Source organism: Anomaloglossus baeobatrachus, chromosome 3, assembly GCF_048569485.1.
Source record: "Anomaloglossus baeobatrachus isolate aAnoBae1 chromosome 3, aAnoBae1.hap1, whole genome shotgun sequence".
NCBI lineage: Eukaryota > Metazoa > Chordata > Amphibia > Anura > Aromobatidae > Anomaloglossus > Anomaloglossus baeobatrachus.
In genome coordinates, this window is record NC_134355.1 from 663001110 (window position 1) to 663027110 (window position 26001).

The window sequence follows — 26001 nt, forward strand, 5'->3', positions numbered from 1 at the left end:
AATAGATAAAACAGAAAATGGTAATTGAGCATTACATTGTTTTTGAAATAAATATGTTTTTAGGAGTCCTCAAAATCTAGATCTTAGAAAAAAAGGAATGAGCCTTCTTGTAGAATTCTAGCAGGGAGACAAGTTTCAGAAACTTCCACCAATGGCTGCATTAAAGTGCGGGAATAGCAGTTAAGTGCATAGTTAAGCACAATATAAAAGTTCAACACAAGAGCATAGTCCAATGTTTTCATCTCCTATTTTTACATTGTTTTTGCTATTATCTGTTTATCCATGTGCTCCATGGACAATGCTACCAGGTGTGCATCTTGTATGATGTATTCATGTCTTGAAAAGCTGTTTGTGGGTAAATACTGTAAATCTGGGTTTGATGTCAGGGTGTTACATATTTGGAAGCCCAGGAAATGGATATAAAGTGCAGCTTGTTGCAACACTCAGGAAAATTGCAAACCTGGAAAGGAGTTTAAAACTCACTGAGCAGCTCTGCTGGGGCCAATGCGATGGAGGAGGGCGAAGGTGGGGAAGGTCAGGACCCAGAGGTAGGTAGCTGGGTAACAGTTAGAAGAAGAGGTAGGGGGAAAAGTGTCAGGGAGCCTAGTCCTGATCTGTCACAGCCTAGCTTGTTTGGATGATATTAGCTCCTATCAACCAGGAAAATGGCTCCTATAGGAAATAGGAGAGCAGCAAAGGCCAGACAGATGGTTGCTTAACATGCTTGATTCCCCGCCCGGGTGGGAGAAGGAGAGAGAGAGAAGACATTTTCAAGAAAAATGCTTGACTTTCCCATTGATGTCTATTATGCCCGATACCTGAGTTGAGCCAATCCGAGCGTCCGACCTGCTCATTTCGAGTTCCCAGAACTTGAGCATTTTAGTGCTCACTCATCACTAATTGTTACCTCTCAATAAATCACTTGTTATGCCACATCTAAAATATGGGCTCTAGAGATCCAGTTTTTGGCTTCACATTTTAAATTGAATATTCGGAAGTTAATTAAAAGGCAACATCTAGATTAGTACAATGGATGGAAGGCCTCCCGTATGATGAGAGGTTGGAAAAGTTGGGCTTGTTTAGCTTAGAAAAATAAATCTCAGAGGAGATCTCATTTATATGTATAAATACATGTGTGGTCAATATAAAGGACTGGCACATGACTTATTCCTTCCAAAGACAATACTAAGGACCAGGGGGCACTCACTGCGAATGGAAGAAAAGCGATTCCGACAGCTAAATGGAAAAGGGTTCTTTACAGTTAGAGCAGTCAGACTGTGGAATGCCGACCACAAGAGGTAGTAATGGCAGATACTATAACAGCTTTCAAAAATACATTGGATGCTTTCTTCAGCAAAATTGACATTGTGGGTTATAGACAATTTTGTGACAAAAAATGTATAAAAGTGGAGAAAAGTTGAGCTTGATGGATTTTACAATTTTTTTCAACCTATATAACTATGTAACCATGTATAAACTACATGATCTGGACCTGCAAAGGGTCTATCGGCTTAAAATCAACAGTCTCATCTGTATTATGAAGCTACCGACTCCGCAGCTCTGGCTCCACTAAGTTATGCGCAGTGGCCACCTTCTTTGAGAAAACCACACTTTGCGATAACATTTTGGATGTTTATCTCAAAGAGGTTTCATTCCATTTCAAACAGAATGACACTTTGTGTTTTCTGCAGCTCACTTATCAGCTTTGCTATATAGAATGGGACACAATAAGCAAAGTCTTTATTTATTAGAGGCTGTAAAAGCGAGTTACCATTCTATTTTACTGCTGGAGACCTGGATACAGCCGAAAAACAAAGGCAGGTTCACATATGCATAAAAAAGTCAAACTTTAAAGGGTGGTCAGAAGGCTGCACAAATTTCAATGTGAATCCCTATCCATTTATTGCTGGAATCTAAGCTAATGTCCTATATGGCTGTATAATAAAATATATGCAATCTAGCAACTATTATTTTTTTTTCCTACTTCTGTCTGATGACGCTTTGTTTGAGAATCTCAGTGAATGCTGGGATAATCTAACAAAGCATCATCAGGGGGCAGAGGCTGTGGTCAATGTCATAGATTTTGCTTCCTTCCTGAAAAAAAGCATTATCAGAGGCTTGTTTCAGGGGCTGTTCTGTCCCTGATATGTCCCTGCTCTGTCTCTTCATGATCACTATGCACTGTGCGATCTGCACAGTGACAGCATCCGCTCTGTTGCTGACTCTGATCACTAAAGCTGGCAACATACAGCAGTGGGCACTGTCAGTGCAAGTTGTGAGAGTATCTGGTGGCATACAGAGGCCATCACTCCTCCGCAGGTGATGTCACTGTGGGGCAGTGCTGATCTACTGTATTGACAGTGTGCACTGTTCTGTGTTGTTGGCTCTCCTAACAGACCAAACACTGTCTCTCTGCAGAGCACACAGTACTCAGCGCTCAGCGAGCATGAAGGGACAGAGCAACCCCTAAAATGAGTATCTGATGGTGCTTTGTTCCAGGGACGAGGCAGAGGCTGTGACTGTGACCGCAGCCTCTGCCACCTGATGACGCTTTGTTTGAGTATGCCAGCATGCAGTGGAATTCTTAAATGAAGCAAACTAGGGAAGAATAGTAGTTTGAGAGCATAGTCAGGGAAAGTTTGGACATCCTTAATACAGCCATATTAGACATTAGTTTAGATTGGGGCAATAGATAGGGATTTAGATTGAAATTTCTTCGACCAAACAATTATTAATAAAATGTATTTAACCCTAACATTTTTTAGTTTTTGTTAGCAGCACATCCCCTCTTTAAATTGGGAGTTGTGCTGCCAAACATGATGAGTTTTTGGCTGCATGAGAGAGGCAATCAGCTGTCAAATAAATCATTTTCATTGATTATTGACCTGTTTATAATGATTTTTAACATCACACAGATAAAACTCAGCATGCAGCACCCTGGTATCCGCACGGAGTGACTGTACTCCATTACTCTCTGGTGCAAAAGTCTACAACATTTATCTGACGACTGTCTCCCATTCACTTCCACACACTATATGCCTTCAAGACTGTTATTACCTAGTGAGAATGGTATGAAGGCCTCGTTCTTTAAGAAGTTGCCACTGGAGTCAAGAAAGTGTTCTGGATAAAACTCATCGGCTTTCTTAAAGCAAGTTTTATCTTTCAGTACAGAGTGCAGTAATGGGATAACAACAGTGCCCTGCGGAAGAAACGTCATGTATTGTATCAGGGAACATATATTTATTGCAAAATTTACATCGATCAGTCATAACATTTCAGGTACCGCAGTTTCTACAATAGTGTGTCCATCAAAACTACACATAATTCTCTAATACGGCTTTTGTTACTACTGTTTACAGTGAAGGAAATAATTATTTGATCCCTTGTTGATTTTGTAAGTTTGCCCACTGACAAATACATGAACAGTCTATCATTTTAAGGGTAGGTTAATTTTAACAGTAAAAGATAAAATATCCAAAATAAAATCCAGAAAATCACATTGTATAACTTATATAAATATATTTGCATTTTGCAGATAGAAATAAGTATATGATCCCCTACCAACCATTAAGAGTTCTGGCTCCTACAGACCAGTTAGATGCTAGTAATGAACTCATTACCTGTATTAAAGACAGCTGTCTTATATTGTCACCTGTATAAAAGACTCCTGTCCACAGACTCCATTAATCAGTCAGACTCTAACTTCTACAACATGGGCAAGACCAAAGAGCTTTCTAAGGATGTCAGGGACAAGATCATAGACCTGCACAAGGCTGGAATGGGCTACAAAACCATAAGTAAGACGCTGGGTGAGAAGGAGACAATTGTTGGTGCAATAGTAAGAAAATGGAAGAAGTACAAAATGAGCGTCAATCGATATTGATCTGGGGCTTCATGCAAACTCTCACCTCATGGGCTATCCAGGATCATGAGGAAGATGAGAGGTCAGCCTAAAACTATACAGGTTACTGATCTCAAGGCAGCTGGGACTACTGTCACCAAACAAATTATTGGTAACACATCATACTGTAATGGCTTAAAATCCTGCAGTGCCCACAAAGTCCCACTGCTCAAGAAGGCCCATGTCCAGCCGGCCCGTCTGAAGTTTGACAAAACCTGGATGATCCTAAGAGTGACTGGGAGAAGGTGCTGTGGTCAGATGAGACACAAATTTAGCTCTTTGGCATTAACTCAACTCACCATCTTTAGAGGAAGAGAAATGCTGCCTATGACTCAAAGAACACCGTCCCCACTGTCAAGCATGGAGGTGGAAACATTATGTTTTGGGGCTGTTTCTCTTCTATGGGCAGAGGACTATTTCACCGCATCAATGGGCCAATGAATGGATCCATGTACCCTAAAATTCTGAGTGACAACCTCCTTACCTCTGCCAAAACATTAAAAATAGATTGCGTCTGGGTCTTCTAGCATAAAAATGACCCAATACATACAGCCAAAGCAACAGAGGAGTGGCTCAAAAAGAAGCACATTAAGGTCATGGAGTGGCCTAGCCAGTCTCCAGACCTTAATCCAATAGAAAACTTATAGAGGGAGCTGAAGCTTCAAGTTGCCAAGTGACAGCCTCAAAATCTTAATGATTTAGAAATCATCTACAAAGAGGAATGGAGCAAAATTCCTCCTGACATGTGCACAAACCTCATCATCAACTACAAAAAACGTCTGACTGCTGCGCTGCCAACAAGGGTTTTGCCACCAAAAATTAAGTCTTTTTTGCCAGAGGTATCAAATACTTATTTCTCTCTGCAAAATGCAAATTAAATGTATAATATATATTTTATACAATGTGATTTTCTGGATTTCATTTTGGATGTTCTATCTCTCACTGTTAAAATTAACCTACCCTTAAAATTATAGACTGTTCATGTCTTTGTCAGTGGGCAAACTTACAAAATCAGCAAGGGATGAAATAATTATTATCTTCACTGTATGCAGATGAAGAACATGGTTTCGATGGACTTCACCTCTACAAGCCAAATGCCAGCGGTGCAGCCACATTGTGTAAGAGCATCATTAAGCCACTGAGAGACAGAACATTAATAGCTCTTGAAAATGATGCGTTGGACATAATTGGACAAAGAAAGGGATATGATTTTGACAATGGTGAAGTCTGGGAATTTTAGATGACTATGTCAAGGCATCGCCGAAATGTCTGATCTTGTAATACATTTCTGGAATTCTGTGAAAAAGCGGTTTAAAAATGGGATGAGCCATCATTGACCCAGCAACATGGCTGTGTAATACCTGACTACACCAGTTGCCAAGTTGTTATACCTTTTGAGGACCCTCTGCAAGCACACTGATGAAGGTCTTTGACCGAAACGTCTGTCCTTGTGCTGGTCCTACAAGTTCTTCTAAAACAAGACCACTATTCACATTTATTTTGAGTGTTAAGTTTCTACATCTAGCTTTGATGAATAGACTTGCTGTATATGTGGCTGTGTAAGAACAGACCAAAGTGCCCATGCCAAACCCTGTCCACCAGTAAAAGTGCCCATCTTAATCAGGAAAAAAAGGAATAATGTGGCTCAGTCTGATAAATCAAGGTTAATTTTACATCATGTGGACAGTTAAATGTCTGTGTGTACCTTGTGACCACAACAAGTTCACCAGCGTTTGTTCTCTAGAAATAAATATAACACTATGGAAAGTTAAAGCGGACTTTACATACAACGATATCGGTAGTGATATCGCTAGTGAGCATACCCGCCCCCGTCGGTTGTGCGTCACGGGCAAATCGCTGCCCATGGCACACAACATCACTTACACCCGTCACACATACTTACCTGCCTAGTGATGTCGCTGTGGCCGGCGATCCGCCTCCTTTCTAAGGGGGAGGTTCGTTCGGCGTCACAGCGGCGTCACTAAGCGGCCGCCCAATAGAAGCGGAGGGGCGGAGATGAGCGGGCCGAAGATCCCGCTCACCTCCTTCCTTCCTCATTGCGGGCGGCTGCAGGTAAGGTGATATTCCTTGTTCCTGCGGTGACGGTGTCACACACATAGCGATGTGTGCTGCCGCAGGAATGACGAACAACCTGCGTCCTGCGACAGCAACGATAATCGGGATAGGAACGACGTGTCAACGATCAACAATATGGTATTTTTGATTGTTAACGTTTCACACGCAACAATGTCGCTAACGAGGCCTGATGTGCGTCACGAATTCCGTGACCCCAATGACATCTCTGTCGTTGCGTGTAAAGCCCGCTTAAGCCTAGTTCCAGAGAACAGCAAGGATTTTGGGGAATAGTAAGATCTAAATGCTTGTCTGTGAATTCCATCCATTGACTTGATGATGTCCATTGAGGTAACATCATTGTGATGGCAGGAATAGCACTATACGATGCATAATGCTTGACAGAAACTATAGTAATGGCTATAAAATTATAAGTGAACAAAGCCTTAAAAAGGCAAAACTCACACCCATATGACATATTGATGAACACAATGGACATGATTTTGAATGCAGATTAATCCAATTCTTACCTTTGGTATAAAATACCCTCTGAATGTAACATCTTGAGAAGCAACATGAGGGACATTACCCGGCACAATGTCACCAAACCGCTGAATCTCATGAATGACGGCATCAGTATATGGCATTTGTTTCCTATGTTCTACATGAGGTTGAGTCGATCCGATCACTCGCTCAATTTCTTTTTGAACTTTTTCTGTCAGAGAAGAGATAGGTCAGATAATCAAAAAGAAAGATTCTTTGCAAATGTGAGGGACGCACTACATAAGCAAATGGAAGCATACAACAAGATCCTCCAGTGGACCCAAGTGCAGATAAAATATAAGGAATTCAGAGCCCATCATTTATCAATAGGTTCTATTTGTTATGGGATTATTCATAAATACTGTCACACACTGCTTGTGGGGAACACTGAAGCAAGTTGGTGAGGCAGTTCAAGAGTGCAGTTAGCAGAAAGCCCACAATAGTGCGATAGTGCACACGAAAGAATAGTCAGCAAGCCGAAGTCCAATACCAGGGTGTCTCGTCAGTATCAGAGAGAAGGCAAGCCATTAACAGGTGGAAAGCAAAGGGTCGGAAGCCAGGAAGTATCGTCAGAGGCAGAAGGGCAAGACAAGGCCGAAGTTGGGGATAGTAATCAAGGTCAGTAGCCGAGAGATCACGAGATCACAGTACATACAGAGGAGGTGGAAACACAGAACGGGACCGGGGGTCAGACAGACAGGTCCAGGAAGACCAAGGATGGTACCAGGCTCAGGAGGACAGGCAAGACAAGCGATACAGGGAGGATACAGGTCAGGGAGAGGTAGCTGGGAGACAGGATGCAGCAGAGTCAGATTCACAGGAACCAGTAGCATGCTGCAGAGCAGTAACTATTACTGGCAGTGTAGCACCCCTGAGACTATCAGGGTGCTACAATGTTCCAAATCCCCACCAGGATGCACGGACTACCCCCTTAGGGACCCAGAACCCGAGTGCCGGTAACACAAAAAAACACGTAATCACAGTTTCCCCAACAAATCCCTCAAATAATGGTACCCAGCTAGGGTGGGACCAATGGATGGCTGCCTAGAGCTGGAGCCACTCCAGTCCACTAGTTGGTGAGGTGGGAGGGGCAGACTGTGGACAGACAGACAGAGTAGTGAGTCGAGCTGTGACTGTAGAGGTGTGAAGGTGGAGAGCAGTGAGTCTGCAGTGACAGGGAGCATACAAGTGACGTCCTGACTCAGGTTAACGGTAACCTGGTACCCAGGAGAGGTGGTTGCCGGTGGAGTACTCCTGGAACTACGCACTGACGGGGTACAGGATCCTAGGACAGGAAAGAGCTTCAAGCCGACCTGTTAAAACCTGCACAGCAAAGGGGACCATCAAGGACCTTGCTGACCTAAAAGAATCAGAAGACTCAGTAGCAAAGAGAGAACCGGGGACAGGACAGAGACTCCATCCCCACAGGATTCACGCTACCGTCAGGCAGACAGAAACGGACAAACCACAGACTGGGGACCCCCAATGTTCCATACCATGGGGACCCACTTACCAGAGACAGGTGCAGGGGAAGAAGGTACCAGAGAACTACACTGGCACTGGCATGAAGGGGACCTGGAGGTGAAACCAGCCAGCCTCGGGCAACCAGTTAACATCTCAGCAGTGAGTAAACCATTTGCACTGAATACCTGTCTGGACTGCTTCTTCTGACACTCATCGTACCATACACCCACTGGGGCAATACCCTACCTACAGAGGGATTACCATACTAGCTTCTAATACCATCAGCCCCAGTAGAGACATTTTGCAGTGGCGTCTCCCTACATTTAGCCGCAACACCGCAAGTGGCGTCACAAATAAACTTTATTCACCAATCCCTTGTAAATATCCCCATTACAAAAAGGGCAAAGGGCACGGAACGGGGTAACAGCCACCATTGTGACATCCCCAAGACGTACACTGCCCGCAAGCGAGTACCTCATATCCCTGGGTTCTACAGCAGCTTCCCAGAGGCAACAGCCCCAGGATATGGCGGCACAACCCCCGGAACGAGTCCAGAATGAACAGGCCACTCCCCAGAGACCAAACCCTCGGAGGCAGGATACATGCACCGGCTCAGGGACATCATGACTCATGACATACCCTATCAGACCTTACTGATGTCCAGGCTGTACTATGGTTGCTTCATCATGTGTTTTATACAAATGGATCATGGACATCAAAATTATTTTCTCTAATAGGTAAAAAAAAACACCCAGTAGACATGAACATATTGATTCACAGCAGATCAATATCTCTGAAAATTCATATTGGCTAGAATGTAAGGTTTCTTTTTAGATTATATTTATATGAATCCAGCAAAATAACAAGGATTGATCTGCCATATTTATGGATTCTTTTGAGGGCCAGGTGAAAATTAAAAAAAAACTTTATAGATAACCTTTCTTGTCAGTTGTGCCACCTCCACCATCAATATTAAGGAATAACGTTTGGAACTCCATTCTATGTCTGAACTGGGTGCAAAAAACCTAAAAAACATCACTATGGGGAGATAAGGTATGCACACCAGTGACTATGGAAGGGGAATACATGGAATAGCAGAAACTGCTGTGTGAATACTGACTTGAAAAATCCAATAGCTATATGTATGAGCGAAAATGTGAAAAATGGAATCTGCATTACTTCCATGAACATATGAATCAAGAGAAATTTAGCTACTGAATTGATCAATGCAATAGAGCCCCAACACTACGCCAAAGTATTTCTCTACGTTGGGGTCCCTAGCTTGTGTGTGTCCTCTCATGCAGTATTCACACAGCAGTTTCTGCTATTCCATGTATTCCCCTTCCATAGTCACTGGTGTGCATACCTTACCTCCACCATCAAGTCACCTTAGATTCTCCAACCTAGATGGTCTTCTGTTTTTACTTTAATCCTTTCTGCTGATGATTCAAGTTTGAGGCCTAACTAGGTCATGTCCTGAAGTGTGTGACCCTCCCTTTAATATCATGGCATCCGATGTGACTGTGTGAGATCAATCACAGGCCTTAGGTGGGCCATATTGCTGGAAAGTAGTGATGGTAAAAAAGAAGTGAGGGCCCGGAGCTGTGGTGGTAGATGACGTAGAAAAGGTGAGGTAAGGTGAGTGTAAATTTTAACTCCTTCCAATCTCATGGCAATTTATTTGAACAAAATCAAACCTACCAGATGAACTCCAGCAAATCTGTCCACATTAATTTTAAGGAAATTTGCTGATCTCTAAACCACAGTCTAACACTGATGAGACCTCTATAATTTGGAATTTTAGCCACTTGATAAAAGTTCTTAATTTTATGAAAAGTACAGAATTCATAACTGATGCATTGGAAAAGTTACGTAATAATCCCTTGACTTTATGACTAGGGAAACTTCTCATCACACCTTGTACTTCTGGATATTTCATCATCAGCAGAAGAGCCCATCTCAATGTGGTTGATGTGGTTTCCATTCCAGCAATGAACAGATCGGCCACCAGAGCAATCAAGTTCTCATTGTGGTAATACTGCGTGGATTCTGGCTTTCCCTATAAATAATGATCATACAATGTAGTTATTACAGGCTTTCGAGCAGATAATGTAGATAAAGACGTTTTTGAGCTGAAAATAGACCTTGTAAGCCTTAATATGGTTGGCACCAGCTAAACCAAAGTGAGCAGTCTAAGGCGGGTTTTACACGTTGCGACATCGCTAGCAATTGCTAGCGATGTGCAGCGCGATAGCACCCACCCCCGTCACACATGCGATATGTGGTGATTGCTGCCGTAGAGATAATGTTCGCTACGGCAGCAATCACCACATATCGCATGTGCGATGGGGGTGGGTGCTATCGCGCTGGACATCGCTAGCAATTGCTAGCGATGTCGCAACGTGTAAAACCCGCACATACCTGCTTGGCGACGTCGCTGTGACTGCCGAACTATCCCTCCTTCAAGGGGGAGGTGCTTTCGGCATCACAGTGATGTCACCGCGACGTCACTAATCGGCCGGCCAATAGAAGCGGAGGGGCGGAGATGAGTGGGACATAACATCCCGCCCACCTTCTCCCTTTCGCATTGCCGTTGGGACGCAGGTAAGGAGATGTTTGTCGCTCCTGCGGGTTTACACACAGCAATGTGTGGAGCTGCAGGAATGACAAACAACATCGTACCTGCGGTCGACCCGACATTATGAAAATCAACGACGCTACACAGATCACCGATTTTCGACGCTTTTGCGATCGTTTATTGTCGCACCTAGGATTTACACGTTGCAATGTCGTTACCAGCGCCAGATGTGCGTCACTAACGACGTGACCCCGACGATATTTCATAAGCGATGACGCAACGTGTAAAGCCCGCATAAGGCTGTGCGAAGATAAAATATTTAAAGCCAATATTCTCCAAAAACTGTACAAAAATCACTTAAAATCCAGTTGAAACACTGCAAAGATTTGTTTTTGTTGTGCATTATGTTGATTGTATGGGGCGCCTTTGCAGGGCTTCTTCAGGTGCTTTCTGATTGGATTTCGCCTGAAACAGATGTTGTGTGAACATAGCCTTTGTAAGGAGGTTGCTGGATTCCTACCCCTGTAGCCACAATCATATTCATTAGTGATGCCAAGACAGGAGGGCGGAGGGATCATTATATCATCCTCAAAGTGAGAGGTGAGTAGAATTTTTTTTAGGGGGTACAACAAGTTTAGTTCATGACATAAGGCAAAGTGAGTTATCTATCTATTAGTGATGAGCGAGCATGCTTGTCACTACTCGGTACTCGCACGAGTATCGCTGTACTCGGGCTGCTCGGTGGGGACCGAGTAATCTCGCGATACTCGTGCTGTACTCGTGGTCTTCATCCCTGCATGTTGGCGCTCTTTTGAGAGCCAGCCCTCATGCAGGGATTGGCTGGCAGACCACTGCAATGCCACAGCCCTGTTAGTTGTGGAATTGCAGTGATTGGCCGGCCTGCACAGCGTGACCGAGCCTTTATATCGGCCGGCGCGCTGTGCTCTGCTCACAGCTATTCAGACAGTCAGTGTAGGGAGAGTGTCGCTGATTCAGGGAAAGCTTTGCGGCCCTTTATAGCTTTTTCAGTTGCAGGGCTGCAAACAGTGTGACCAAAAGTCCTTCTCAGGACTATTCTAGTTGTATACAGGCAGGCAGGGTATAGCCAGGTCGGAGTACAGTAGCAGAGTCCTTCTCAGGACTATTGTTGCTATATACAGGCAGGGTATAGCCAGGTCTGAATACAGGCTAGTGACCAAAAGAGTCCTTGTCAGGACTATTGTACCAGTATACAGGCAGGCAGGCAGGCAGGGTAGTGGTGACCGTATACCAGCCTTCATCATATCTGGGGCTGGTGTACACAGTGTAAAACAGTCCAGATAGTGTCTGACTTGTCTGTAATGGTCGCTCCCCAAAAAAACCTGTTAGGTTCTTATTGCGTCCGTGCTTGGTTTTTAAAACCGCACGTGTGTGCCTGTTGGTGGCAGCGTACAGGTGCACTTGTGTGCAATTTCCAGAAACTTTGATATAACGCACAAGTAGTGAATATACACGTCAGCAGTGCACAGCATTGCAAAATGCGCAAGGGCATTGGCAAGGAACAAGGAAGTGGACGTGATGGTGGTGCAGGCAGAGGCCGAGGTCGTGGGCAAGCTCTAATTTCGCCACAACAAAGGGCCACATCTAGTCGCTCGCACGTCCTGTCCCAAATTCTTGGGGACCGCAGCAGTACACCGCTCTTGAACCAAGACCAGTGTCAACAGGTTGTTAGTTGGCTAGCAGATAATGCTTCCAGTCAGATTGGCACCACCACAAACACTCTGTCTTCCACACGGTCAAGTGTCAGTAGCCGTGATACTGCACCGCACATTTCTGAACCTGATCCTCCTTCCTACCACCAGGCTGAGTACACGTCCTCCTCGGACATTAATGATCCCACACTTGGACACTCGGAAGAGCTGTTCACGTTTCCATTCACACATTCTGGCCTCTCGCCAGCTCATATTGAAGTGGGTCATGAGGAGATCGTCTGTACAGATGGCCAAATATTTGAGCAGCCACGTTCTCACGAAGTTGGCAACGTGTCTCAACAAGTGGTGGACGATGATGAGACACAATTGTCAGGAAGTCAGGAGGAGGAGCAGGGTGCGGAAGAGGAAGACGACGTGGTGGATGATCCAGTAACTGACCCAACCTGGCAGGAGGATATGCAGAGCGAGGACAGCAGTGCACAGGGGGAGGGAGGCGTAGCATCACAACAGGCAGTAAGAAGCAGGGTGGTGGCCCCAGGCAGAAGTCAGGCAACCGTTCCCCGGAACAACACGACGACACAAGGTGCCTGTACAAATGTTAGGTCTTCCCGAGTCTGTCAGTTTTTTAAGTTGGATCCAGATGATTCAAAAAAGGCCATTTGCAACACCTGCCGTGCCAGCATCAGCAGGGGTACCAAAACTAGCAGCCTGACCACCACCAGCATGATCAGGCACATGTCAGCCAAGCACCCGACTTTGTGGGAAGTACAACAGAGTCGAGGAGCAGTGCTTGCTGATGTCACTGCTACGTCTTCGCTGGTTGTGCATGCGAGCCAATCCTCTGTCCATGCTGCCTGCGAACAAGCCTCCTCCACTCCTGCACCTGCAGTTGCCTACGCAGAAAGAACACCATCATCAAGCACGTCCTTGTCCCAGCGCAGCGTTCAGTTATCCATTCAGCAAACCTTTGAACGCAGGCGCAAATACACTGCCAACACCCCACATGCCACAGTTCTAAATGCTAACATTTCGCGACTGCTTGCGCTGGAAATGTTGCCTTTTAGGCTGGTGGAGACAGAAGCATTCCGTGACCTGATGGCGGCAGCTGTCCCACGTTACTCGGTCCCCAGCCGCCACTATTTCTCCCGGTGTGCCGTCCCCGCGTTGCATAACCACGTGTCACAAAACATCACACGTGCCCTGAACAACGCTGTTTCACCCAAGGTCCACCTAACCACAGACACGTGGACAAGTGCTTTTGGGCAAGGCCGCTACATCTCGTTGACGGCACACTGGGTTAATATTGTGGAAGCTGGGACCCAGTCTGAGCGAGGGACGGAACACGTCCTTCCCACACCAAGGTTTGCAGGCCCTACCTCAGTCAGTGTTTCACCCACACTCTACAGCTCCGGAATGTCATGCTCTTCAGCCTCCTCCTCCTCCTGTGCATCCTCATCCACTGTGCCCTCCACACCAGTCACAAGCTGGAAGCACTGCAGCACTGCCTCGGCGAAGCGGCAACAGGCTGTGCTGAAGCTAATCTGCATAGGTGACAAACCCCACAATGCAGAAGAGCTGTGGACAGCTCTGAAACAGCAGGCAGATCACTGGCTCACACCTCTGAACCTAAAGCCAGGAAAGGTCGTGTGTGACAATGGCCGGAACCTGGTGGCGGCTTTGAGGCGAGGCCAGCTGACACATGTTCCATGCGTGGCCCATGTGCTCAACCTCGTGGTTCAGCGGTTTATAAAGTCATACCCAGAGCTGTCTGATCTGCTGGTAAAAGTTCGCCGCCTGTCTGCACATTTTCGAAAGTCACCTACTGCTTCAGCCGGCCTTGCCGGCTTTCAGCGCCGTTTGCATCTTCCGGCTCACAGACTGGTGTGTGATGTCCCCACGCGTTGGAATTCAACTCTGCACATGTTGGTCAGGATATGTGAGCAGAAGAGGGCAGTTGTTGAGTACCTGCATCACCTAAGCCGTCGGGAAATGGATCAAACTCCACACATAACACCTGAGGAGTGGAGATGGATGTCAGACCTATGTACCATCCTCCAAAACTTTGAGGACTCCACCAAGATGGTGAGTGGTGATGACGCCATTATTAGCGTCACCATACCGCTACTCTGCCTTCTAAAACGGTCTCTGCTGAAAAACAAACATGATGCATTGCAGGCGGAGCGCGATGAGTTGCAGCAAGAAACAGTAGTGGGTGTGGGTGATAACACACAGCCCAGCCTCGTCTCATCACAACGTGCAGTGGAGGACTATGACGAGGAGGAGGATGAAGACATGGAGCAACTCTCCGGCCAAATTGAGGATATGACATGCACACCAGTCATATCCTCGGTTCAGCGTGGCTGGCCAGAGGACAGGGTAGATGAGGAGGAGGAGGAGGAGGACAGCATGTTCAGTCATCTTGTTGGTCAGGCTACTGAAGTCCTGGCTGTTAAGAGTCTGGCGCACATGGCTGACTTTATGGTAAGCTGCCTGTCTCGTGACCCTCGCGTTAAGAACATCTTGGCCGACAATCATTACTGTTGGTAACACTGTTAGACCCACGCTACAAGGAGAACTTTTTGTCTCTTATTCCCGTGGAGGAGAGGTCAACCAAAATGCAGCAGTTCCGGAAGGCCATACTCACGGAAGTAGGCAAAGCATTCCCCTCACAAAACGCTAGCGGCATAGGTCAGGAATCAGTGGACAACCGAGGCGTACAGCCGAGAGAGGCACAAGTCCAATCCGCCAGAGGTAGGGGAACAGTCTTTAAGATGTGGGACAGTTTTCTCAGCCCCTCACGTACCACAGCCCCTGAGGTGCGGGGTAGTGCCACAAGAAATCCTAAGTTTGCCCAGATGCTGAAGGAGTACCTTGCAGATCGAACAACTGTACTCCAACATTCCTCTGTGCCTTACAATTATTGGGTATCCAAGCTGGACACGTGGCATGAATTGGCTCTCTACGCCTTGGAAGTCCTGGCCTGCCCTGCTGCTAGCGTTTTGTCAGAGCGTGTTTTTAGTGCCGCAGGTGGAATCATTACAGATAAACGCACCCGCCTGTCAACTGAAAATGCTGACAGGCTGACTCTGATCAAGATGAACAAGGGTTGGATTGGGCCAGACTTCACCACACCACCAGCAAATGAGAGCGGAATTTAAAGTTTGCCATGTACCTCCACTCACCCATGGGTACACACTTCTGGACTTTGGATAATCGCTGGACTGCTCCTCCTTCTCCTCATGCGCCACCATGATGATGACCGTTACAAATTGCAATACTTAGGCCTTTGTTTCAGGTATACCCCCAGTGGTAAATTTTTTCGCCCATTCTTTGCAGAATGGACATTACAACGACAGGAGACCCGCTCCCTTGCAATGGGAACAATGTTTTGAGGCCCTCATGCACGTCTCTACCCAGGGACAACATGGAGCCTCCCAATTTTTGGCTGCCCTGCCTAAGGGCTATACTATAATACACCCACTTCCTTAAAATGGACACTTAATGTTTTGAGGCCCTCATGCACGTCTCTACCCAGGGACAACGTGGAGCCTCCCAATTTTTGGCTGCCCTGCCTAAGGGCTATACTATAATACACCCACTTCCTTAAAATGGACACTTAATGTTTTGAGGCCCTCATGCACGTCTCTACCCAGGGACAACGTGGAGCCTCCCAATTTTTGGCTGCCCTGCCTAAGGGCTATACTATAATACACCCACTTCCTTAAAATGGACACTTAATGTTTTGAGGCCCTCATGCACGTCTCTACCCAGGGACAACGTGGAGCCTCCCAATTTTTGGCTGCCCTGCCTAAGGGCTATACTATAATACACCCACTTCCTTAAAATGGACACTTAATGTTTTGAGGCCCTCATGCACGTCTCTATCCAGGGACAACGTGGAGCCTCCCAATTTTTGGCTGCCCTGGCAAAGGGCTATACTAAAATAGACCCACTTCCTTACAATGGGCACTTCAGGTTTACAGGCCATCATGCACGTCTCTATCCAGGGACAATGTGGAGCCTCCCAATTTTTGGCTGCCCTGGCAAAGGGCTATACTGAAATAGACCCACTTCCTTACAATGGGCACTTCAGGTTTACAGGCCATCATGCACGTCTCTATCCAGGGACAATGTGGAGCCTCCCAATTTTTGGCTGCCCTGGCAAAGGGCTATACTGAAATAGACCCACTTCCTTACAATGGGCACTTCAGGTTTACAGGCCATCATGCACGTCTCTATCCAGGGACAATGTGGAGCCTCCCAATTTTTGGCTGCCCTGGCAAAGGGCTATACTGAAATAGACCCACTTCCTTACAATGGGCACTTCAGGTTTACAGGCCATCATGCACGTCTCTATCCAGGGACAATGTGGAGCCTCCCAATTTTTGGCTGCCCTGGCAAAGGGCTATACTAAAATAGACCCACTTCCTTACAATGGGCACTTCAGGTTTAGAGGCCATCATGCACGTCTCTATCCAGGGACAATGTGGAGCCTCCCAATTTTTGGCTGCCCTGGCAAAGGGCTATACTGAAATAGACCCACTTCCTTACAATGGGCACTTCAGGTTTACAGGCCATCATGCACGTCTCTATCCAGGGACAATGTGGAGCCTCCCAATTTTTGGCTGCCCTGGCAAAGGGCTATACTAAAATAGACCCACTTCCTTACAATGGGCACTTCAGGTTTACAGGCCATCATGCACGTCTCTATCCAGGGACAATATGGAGCCTCCCAATTTTTGGCTGCCCTGGCAAAGGGCTATACTAAAATAGACCCACTTCCTTACAATGGGCACTTCAGGTTTACAGGCCATCATGCACGTCTCTATCCAGGGACAATGTGGAGCCTCCCAATTTTTGGCTGCCCTGGCAAAGGGCTATACTGAAATAGACCCACTTCCTTACAATGGGCACTTCAGGTTTACAGGCCCTCATGCACGTCTGTATGCAGGGGCATTGGTGAACCTCACAATTTTGGACTGCCCTGGCAAAGGAAAATACTACAAAGACTCACTTCCTCAAAATGGGCACATTAGACTCAAGAGGCCTTCATGTACGTCTCTTCTCAGGGACATCGGAGTGCCACACAATGTTTTCACGTAAAATCTTTCATGTATTAATCTCAAAAAGTAACATACACCAGCTCTATCTCACTATTGGGTATGTGCCCTTAACATTTCTGCCATGAAAAATCATTTTGGGGTCATTTTGGAAGGTTTTCTGGTGAGTCCATAAAAATGGCGTGAAACGCGGACAAAATTGTTCACAGCTGTGACTTTTGAGTGATAAATGCTTCAAGGGGTCTTCCCCATGCTGTTGCCATGTCATTTGAGCACTCTTCTGAGACTTTTGTGACATTTTTAGGGTTTCTCCATGCTGCCGGGGGGTCATTTCACAAAAATACTCGGGTCTGCCATAGGATAACATTGGGCTCGTTGCTCGGCCCGAGTACACGAGTATCTTGGGAGGCTCGGCCCGAGCTTCGAGCACCCGAGCTTTTTAGTACTCGCTCATCACTAATATTCATGTATTAAGTGACGTGTAAAGTAGATGTTTACAATAATAATGCTTGTGGGAAATGTTGCCATCCAGTCACCTGTTTAGGTAGTGCCTGTAGAAACAGATGGTAGAAGGATAGAAAAGGGTTAAGCTGTGGGAGTAGCAAACCGGGATGGAGCCAGTTCCTGTATTTAGGGGTGAGACTCCATCTTAGGCCAGAGTCACACTTGCGAGTGACTTGACGAATCTCGCATCGGCATCACCCAGCATGGCCGCAGACTCTCCTGACAGGAGCAGGTTGGCTGCATGCCATGTATTTTTATGCAGCTGAAATGCTCCTGTCCAGAGAGTCTGTGGCCATGCCGGGTGATGCCAATGCGAGATTTGTTGAGTCACTTGCAAGTGTGACTCCGGCCTTAGAGTTAAAGCTAGGGCCAGAGAGAGTGAAGTGTAGACAGGTGTGCTTGGTGTTGGTTGGGTAGGAATTCCAATCTCCTGGAAGTAAGGACTTCTGGAAGTCTGAAGCATAAGGTTCAGGGTTGGTGGTAAGAAGACACCCAAAAGCCTCCTTCCATGTAGTGATACGAGACAGAGTCACAGAGAGGAAGAGACAGGGTCCTGAAGCTTAGAGAATTAAAACTGATAGTACCAGTGAAACATTTCACGTAATGCAAAGTTGGCCCAGTTCAATAGCGCAGAAACTCCTGAGAGTTCTGGCGCAAGAGACTTGAGTAAAGGTGGCCAGTGAGGTACCTGAACCGACTCCTACTGGAGGAGTATGGACGTACAGCTGCAGTTGTGTGGGCGAAGGGACTCTGAAGGTGGTATGAACCCAGTGAAGAAAAATGAACCAGTGAAGTGTATTGTAATGTGAAAAGGCTCCTGGTGGAACCCAAAAGTTGAAAAAAAAACACTTCAGGAAAAAAAGTCACTCCCAGAGTACTTTGAAAACTTTTTAGCAAAGCTCTAGGAAATGACAAACTCCTTCAAAAACTCCTTAAAGAAGGAGAATATCCTGAAGCAGTTTCTAATAGAAAATGTATTTTTGAGCAATAAAAATAACCTGTGAAACAATGAGTTTTTGGGCGTTTTGGACGTTGCATTCTTTCATTGCATAAAAAAATGCAGCATTTTACAGTTCCATCAATGTGGATGGGATTTATAGAAATCTCCTGCTCACTGTGGGATTTTTAAGCTCAATTTAATCTGACTTGCGGTGTAAGGATTTTTTTTTAGTGCACTGAGTTTTTTGTGCTGAATTTCCCCATAGACTTGCATTAAAATCACCAGGAATTATCAAAAACAAAGCAGCTTTAAAGCAAACCGCAGGGTAACAAATGCATTAAAAATGCATGTAAAATTCATCCCTCAAAAACGCAATAACCTAATTAACATAGGAGGTACTGAAATGCTGCAGAAAATCAGCAACGTCAAAAACTCACCAAAAAGCTCATTGTGGGATCATAGCCTACTAAGTACGCAAACAGGTATGTATTGCGTTCCCCTCTACTATTCCAGAGTACTTTTTTTTATTTTAACCCCGAATAATAAAAATAAAAATACCTCTTGTTGTTTGACGAGGTAGGCGTCGATCAGATTGCGCTGGTCATTCACATCCAGCTCTTTCCTCTGTTTAGTAAATGTTGACTCTAAAAAAGCATGAAACTCTTTGATGTTGGCAAAAATTTTGTGGTGATCTCCCGGCATCCAGTGTATCAGTAGAGGAAAACTGTTATATAGCTTTAAGATAAAATACAATAAAATAAATACAAATGTGTGCGAGAATACAAGCCATTTTGAATTCTATAGAAACCATCTTATCTAAATGATGTCATAGGGCTCAGCTAGCACTGATGGGGAAGTTTCACATCTCTACACACACCCCTGCAGCTCTAATGGGTGCATGGTAAGTTCTTTGTGTGAGGTACTATATAAGCTGGTCACATTGTGTAATAAAACAAAAACTCTGAGCATACCATACTTTGCTGTGCTGCATTGATTTCTCCAAGCGCTTGCAAAGCAAATCTTATTAATTTGGAGTTCCAATAGCACAGACGGAGTGAATTTCGCTCATAAATGTAAATATAAACAAATATTTGATTCATCCTTCATTAAATTTATAAATAATAATACATTATATTTTATTAAAGGAAACAAAGAAAAAAAACTACAAATCAGATCATGCAACCCCCTATGCAAATGACCAAGCCCATTGTGTTTTAGGTGCATATTTGGGATGCTAAATCCTCTTCTGCACTGTGAACCAGAACAATCAAGCATTGGTCCACTCCTCAGGGTTAGACCATGCAGGTTTGTTTGTAGTCTGTAACCATGTGCGAAAAAAGTGGGATCACCACAATGAATAAATATACAAAAATATCTTTATTATAGAAATAGGCACAAATACCAACAACCAATTAAAATCAATTAAAAAAGCAAAACAGCTTATGGGAAACACACATACTGAGAGTGCCAATGGTCTGACACCCAAAGAATACCTCACACCCTCAAAGAGCCCCAACCCCACAAACATATAATAATGCAATGATTAAAGACACAGTGTCCATAAACTGGGACCACCAAATAAGCAGATGGAAAATGCAAAATCAATCAAACAGATCAGAGTCCCAGTAGATGCCGTGGTGGTTTGGCAATGCAGCAATATCGCCACCAATAAGCATGATTTAAAGCAAAAATAGCCCATACAATACCACCTACGGATGGACACACAACGGGGTGCAGGCAAGGAGTGGAGGGGTGAGGTATGAGCCCCACGCGTATCGCTACAAACAAGGTGTAGCTTCCTCAGGGGAGCTACACCTTGTTTGTAGCGATACGCGTGGGGCTCATACCTCACCCCTCCACTCCTTGCCTGCACCCCGTTGTGTGTCCATCCGTAGGTGGTATTGTATGGGCTATTTTTGCTTTAAATCATGCTTATTGGTGGCGATATTGCTGCATTGCCAAACCACCACGGCATCTACTGGGACTCTGATCTGTTTGATTGATTTTGCATTTTCCATCTGCTTATTTGGTGGTCCCAGTTTATGGACACTGTGTCTTTAATCATTGCATTATTATATGTTTGTGGGGTTGGGGCTCTTTGAGGGTGTGAGGTATTCTTTGGGTGTCAGACCATTGGCACTCTCAGTATGTGTGTTTCCCATAAGCTGTTTTGCTTTTTTAATTGATTTTAATCGGTTGTTGGTATTTGTGCCTATTTCTATAATAAAGATATTTTTGTATATTTATTCATTGTGGTGATCCCACTTTTTTCGCACATTCTTTTCTCTTGTTGATGCATACTAGTTTTCTAATGTGCTAAGTGGCTTTGATCCCCTCATATTGTTCATTAATCTGTTTTGGTGCCCTCCCCTCCCACTGTTGTACATAGTCTGTAACCATGGAAACACATAAGGCCGCAGAGAAGCTGTATACATGAAATTTACTGGAAATTTCATATCAAGATTTACTGCTTTCTTTTAAGTTTTAGAGGCATTATAGCATTAAAAAGTTTCGTTTTACGAATCTATAGCTTTAATTGAGTAGAAATGTTTATTTAAGTGGAATTGAATTCTCCTCACATTTTATTCTCCACAACACAAATTTTGTTGCCCTATGCTCCAAGGAAGTTCTGCTAAGTAGCAGCAAGCTGCAGCCACCATTTTTCTGAACCATCGAGGGTCACAAATATAGTTAAAAAATAATAATAATGCTCACCTCACAGCTTATCTGTCCCGCTGTACCAGCGGCTCGCTGTTCTGGTCTCTGGGTCCTTGCTTTTCACTTGCCACCATCGCACTCATCCTTTTCGGCCACTTCACTCCAGGCCATGGCTTTTGACACCACTAGGTCTCTGACTTCACTGCACACCATGCTCTTATGGAGCATATCTGAACGTCATAACATTATGACGTGCTTTGCCCAACAGTGTACAATATTGACCGGGACCTAGTTGTGCTGTAAGCCATGGCCTAAAGTAAAAAGGACAAAGAAGATATGCGAGCAGTGGGTATGGCTGGACAGGTTAGAGAGGAGGTATTAAAGGTGATGTCTAATCTGAAATGATAAGTCTGCAATCACTCTATGCGATTGCAGACTTATGAGTAGAGATGAGTAAGGCCAGTGTCACACTTGCGAGTGCCTCGCATGTATTTCACGCGAGTCTCGCGTTGCATCACCTGGCACAGACTCACACTCTCCACACAGGAGCGGGTCGGTTGCATGCATCTCTATGCAGCTGAGATGCTCCTGTGAGGAGAGTGCGAGTCCGTGACGGGTGATGCAACGCGAGACTCGCACGAGATACACGCGAGGCACTTGCAAGTGTGACAGTGGCCTAAACCTGAAGCTCAAAGTTTGAGTTTGAAAACCGAGCTCCAAAATAACAAGGTTCAGGTTCGAGGCTTGAGTGAGTGACAAGTACGAACCACTCAAGCGAGCAACGCTGTGCTTGGGAAGCCGCGTTCAGTGTTTGTTTGGCTCACATTTGGGGTAACATCAGCATGATAATATGTAGTGTACACACACAACCCCCGCCCAAAAAAAAAATTATAAACCCCTCATAACCTGCCCTGGAAGTGTTTTGATAATGGGGCATTAGCAAAACACTTCCGGGTCAGGGTGGGCGGGGTTTATATTTTTTTTTGGGGGGGGTTGTGTGTGAACACTACATATGATCACACTGATTTTTTGTCAGCTGTACCATTGAGTATAAAATTTAACAAAGCAAAAATATAAGATGGACTTACCCTGACCAGGGGGCTCCCAAAGAGTCTTATATTTTCATTAATCAGGTCCACGAGCTTCAGTATGGTGGGATCCTCGTAATCATACCTCTCACTGAGCAGTATGGACACAATTATATTGGCTACAGCAGAATTCACATTTTTCAGGTTATTGAAAGGTTTTCCTGAAAACCAGAAGATGAGATATTGTTGTAAGAGTTTATGTAACAGGATATGCTACACATGTTGGATGCGGGAACGAGGAAAAGATGCCAGATGCCAAAATACACTAATAGTGAACCAGGGAAGGCTTCAATTTTGACCGAATCAAACAAGCTGCCCAGACCAGTGAGGAGCTGCACAGAGGGACTTGGGAATATTTTTGTTTTAAATCCTTCCTAGTCCTATTGAGTTTGGCAAATTAGATTTTGTGGATTTGTGCAAATTAAGTCACAAAAAAAAATATTACAATTCTGGAAAATCCATTTTTGTTTCTGAAATTGACAGAAAATTCAATTAGTCCTGGATCAATTTGCTTATCTCTACTAGAGAATAGTTCACTGCGTTGTTAGAGGGGGAGTCCCTTACATCTGAGCCTTTCACAGGAAGCCAAACTGGTAAGTTCTTTTGGCCACCACTAGGTGTCACCCACTAAAGGACTACTAAAGCTAGTTCATTCCCCTATGTAGTGAGCTCCCCCTAGTGGTGGCTGCAGGCAGACAGAATTTTATTATGCTTCTTTGTAGCTTCATGAAAAAAATTAGGAGCTATGTAAGGAAAAATAAACAAAAGAATTTGCAGCATGAAGTAAATGAACTCCTTCATCGCCTGGCAATTATGCATTTTTCATTTTTGTTATTTACTCTTCTTCTTCCAGGAGGCAATTTTTTTTAATTTTACATAAATATAGCCATATGAGGGCTTGATTTTGCAGGACGAGTTGTACTTTTGAATGACACCATTCATTTTGCCCCATATTGTACTGGAAAACAGGAAAAAAAATTCCAATTGCGGTGAAATTGCAAAAAAAGGGCAATACCAAAATAGTTTTTTGGGTTTTTTATTTAACATATTAACTATATAGTAAAACTGACCTCCTATTATGATTTCCCAGGTCAGTACGAGTGCGGAGATACCAAATATGTATAGTTTTACTTTTATTTAAGTGGTGAAAAAAAATTGAAAATTATGTAAAAAAAAAAAAAAAAGAATTGTGATGATGTTAACATTTTCCGAGACCCATAGAGTTCTCATTTTTGAGGGTCTGGGGCTCAGTGATGGCTTATGTTTTGCGTCTTGAGCTGATATTTTTAATTATATTATCTTTTAATAAGTGCAATGTTTTGATCGCCTGTTATTGCATTTTAATGCAATGTTGTGGCAGCCAAAACGATGTAATTCTGGTGTTTTGATTTTTTTTTTTTGCTAACGCCCTTTACCAATTAAATTAATTGATTATATATTTTGATAGATTGGGCATTTCAAATATGTGTATTTTTATTTTTTTTATTTATTTTTTTAATTACTTTTTTTCCAATTAGACAAAAGGGGGTGATTTGAACTTCTAGTAGTTCTGTTTCATTTTTTTTTTTTAATTTACATTTTTTATTGCTTTTATGAGTCTCCTTAGGGGACTTGAAGCCTGCACTGATCGATCGCTTCTGCTGTTCAGAGGAATGCTTCAGCATCAGCACCGCTGTGTACAGCAGAAATGCCGATCTCCTGTGAATGCTGGCAAACTGTTGGCATTCACAGGGAGTGATTCGTGACAGGGGTCATCAGCTGAACCCATGCTTTCATAAAAACCCATTGGCACCCTGTGATTGCGTAATGAGAGCTCTGATGGTGGCGGGAAATTACACAATTCCCAGCGGAGCATATCAGATTGTGCTGTCAGAGTTTGACAGCGCGATCTAAGGAATTAACAGGTGTGGGTGGCATGGAGATACACCCACATCTATTAGCTTCACATGTTGGCTGATCAGGTCAGCCAACATCTGCAGAGAATAATGCAGGCTCGCTGCACGAGCCCGCATTAAAGGGCCATGGCCATATGTGTTGCCCCAGCAGCAGTCGAACAGCTCGGATCCAGGGTTGCTGTGGCTCAAGTGACTCCGGACCCGAGGGCTTGCAGCCACCTCGAATTTAAAGGGGGGTATTTACAGGGGATATATGTTTGTGACGCCACCTACGGGTTGCAGTAAAGAGAAGTCCCGCTGCTGCTGATGGGAGTACCAGGGCAGATGGTGTGGGGCAGCCAGGTGTTAATCCCTCCGCAGGTAGAGAAGACCCCGGATTGTGGGGATTTGGTGAACGGATAGCTTGTTTGGCCTTGGGAAGCAGGGTGCAGGGGTCAGATTACTCACTGCTGTAGTCATGGTGGTAGATCAAGTGGATTAGGCAGACACTCACACAGATGGTAAACCAAAGTCTCTAGGCACCACAGTCTCTACGGGGGCAGCCCTTCCAGGTCCCGCTCCCAACAGTGTCACTTGGTAAGTCCGGAGTCCTGCCTCCGTGCACAAATTGTTTTACTGTTGTAGCCCCTTGGCTTGAAGCTTTCGGGGCCCCGCTACCCGTGTGTATGGCAGCTGTGCTTTTGGTGGCTGGCACTTGGTTGGGTTGTGTGTTTTGGAGATCCCTTGCGTTGTGCTTCTGCCTCCAATCTCTGAGCTCTTGGGGACAGTTCATACAGAGACTATCCTCCACAGATTAATTATCAGGTTGCTTGAAGCTACTCCCCGATCTAGGGTCTTGTACCCCATCGTACTCAGTACCGGTAAGGTAGCTGGGCTTTCTGGTGCCAACAGTCCTCCTAGACTGCGTCTGTTATACTCCTGTCCAGTGTTCCTAATACCGGTCCCCGACTCCTGTGGTCCCGGACCACCATCTGCAACCCAACCTGTCGCCTCCCTGGGAGCTCCAACTCCCCTGCTCCTCACTCTTTGAGGGCTAACACTGGACTCTTCTTCCTCCCTCCCACCAGTCTGCCTGACCCCTAGGTGGGCGGCCATGCTCCAACTTGACCAACCCACTGGTGTGTCTGTCCATCCCTGGTGTGAGGTGTGATAGTGATTTGTAGTGCGGATGTCAGTGAACACTGCTGATGGGAACCTGAAACCATGGGGGGTATGCCCTGCACCCTGCGGTACAGGATGCTGTTCCCTGCACCACCCTGATATCTTCAGGGGCGCTACACATACACAATCAATGATATGTATATATATATATATATATATGTATATATATATATATATATATATATATATATATATATATATATATATATATATATATATGTATATATATATATATATATATATATATATATATATGTCATTGGTCGCAAAGAGGTTAAAGGTATATTTATTTTTTGTCCTAATTTATCCCCATGTGGTATTGTTTGCTATCACTTGATGTCACAATAAATCTTCCGATCCAGTTAAATCCCTTCATTTCTAAATTTCCTATACAGAATGGGTGGAAGAACCCATCCTGTATAGGAAGGATTGTTGTGTGTCTGCT

General features: G+C 44.8%; 1 protein-coding gene across 1 annotated transcript in view; it reads right to left on the minus strand.

Annotated features, from left to right (window-relative positions):
* LOC142297391 (uncharacterized) overlaps positions 1-26001 on the minus strand; it is a 165464-nt gene that overhangs the window by 94308 nt on the left and 45155 nt on the right. Inside the window, exons 5-9 of the mRNA XM_075341616.1 lie at positions 22501-22661; positions 19313-19489; positions 9899-10040; positions 6505-6689; positions 3058-3199 (exon numbers count right to left, since the gene is read on the minus strand). Coding sequence (XP_075197731.1) covers positions 3058-3199; positions 6505-6689; positions 9899-10040; positions 19313-19489; positions 22501-22661 — 807 coding nt within the window. The remainder of the gene's footprint in view (positions 1-3057; positions 3200-6504; positions 6690-9898; positions 10041-19312; positions 19490-22500; positions 22662-26001) is intronic.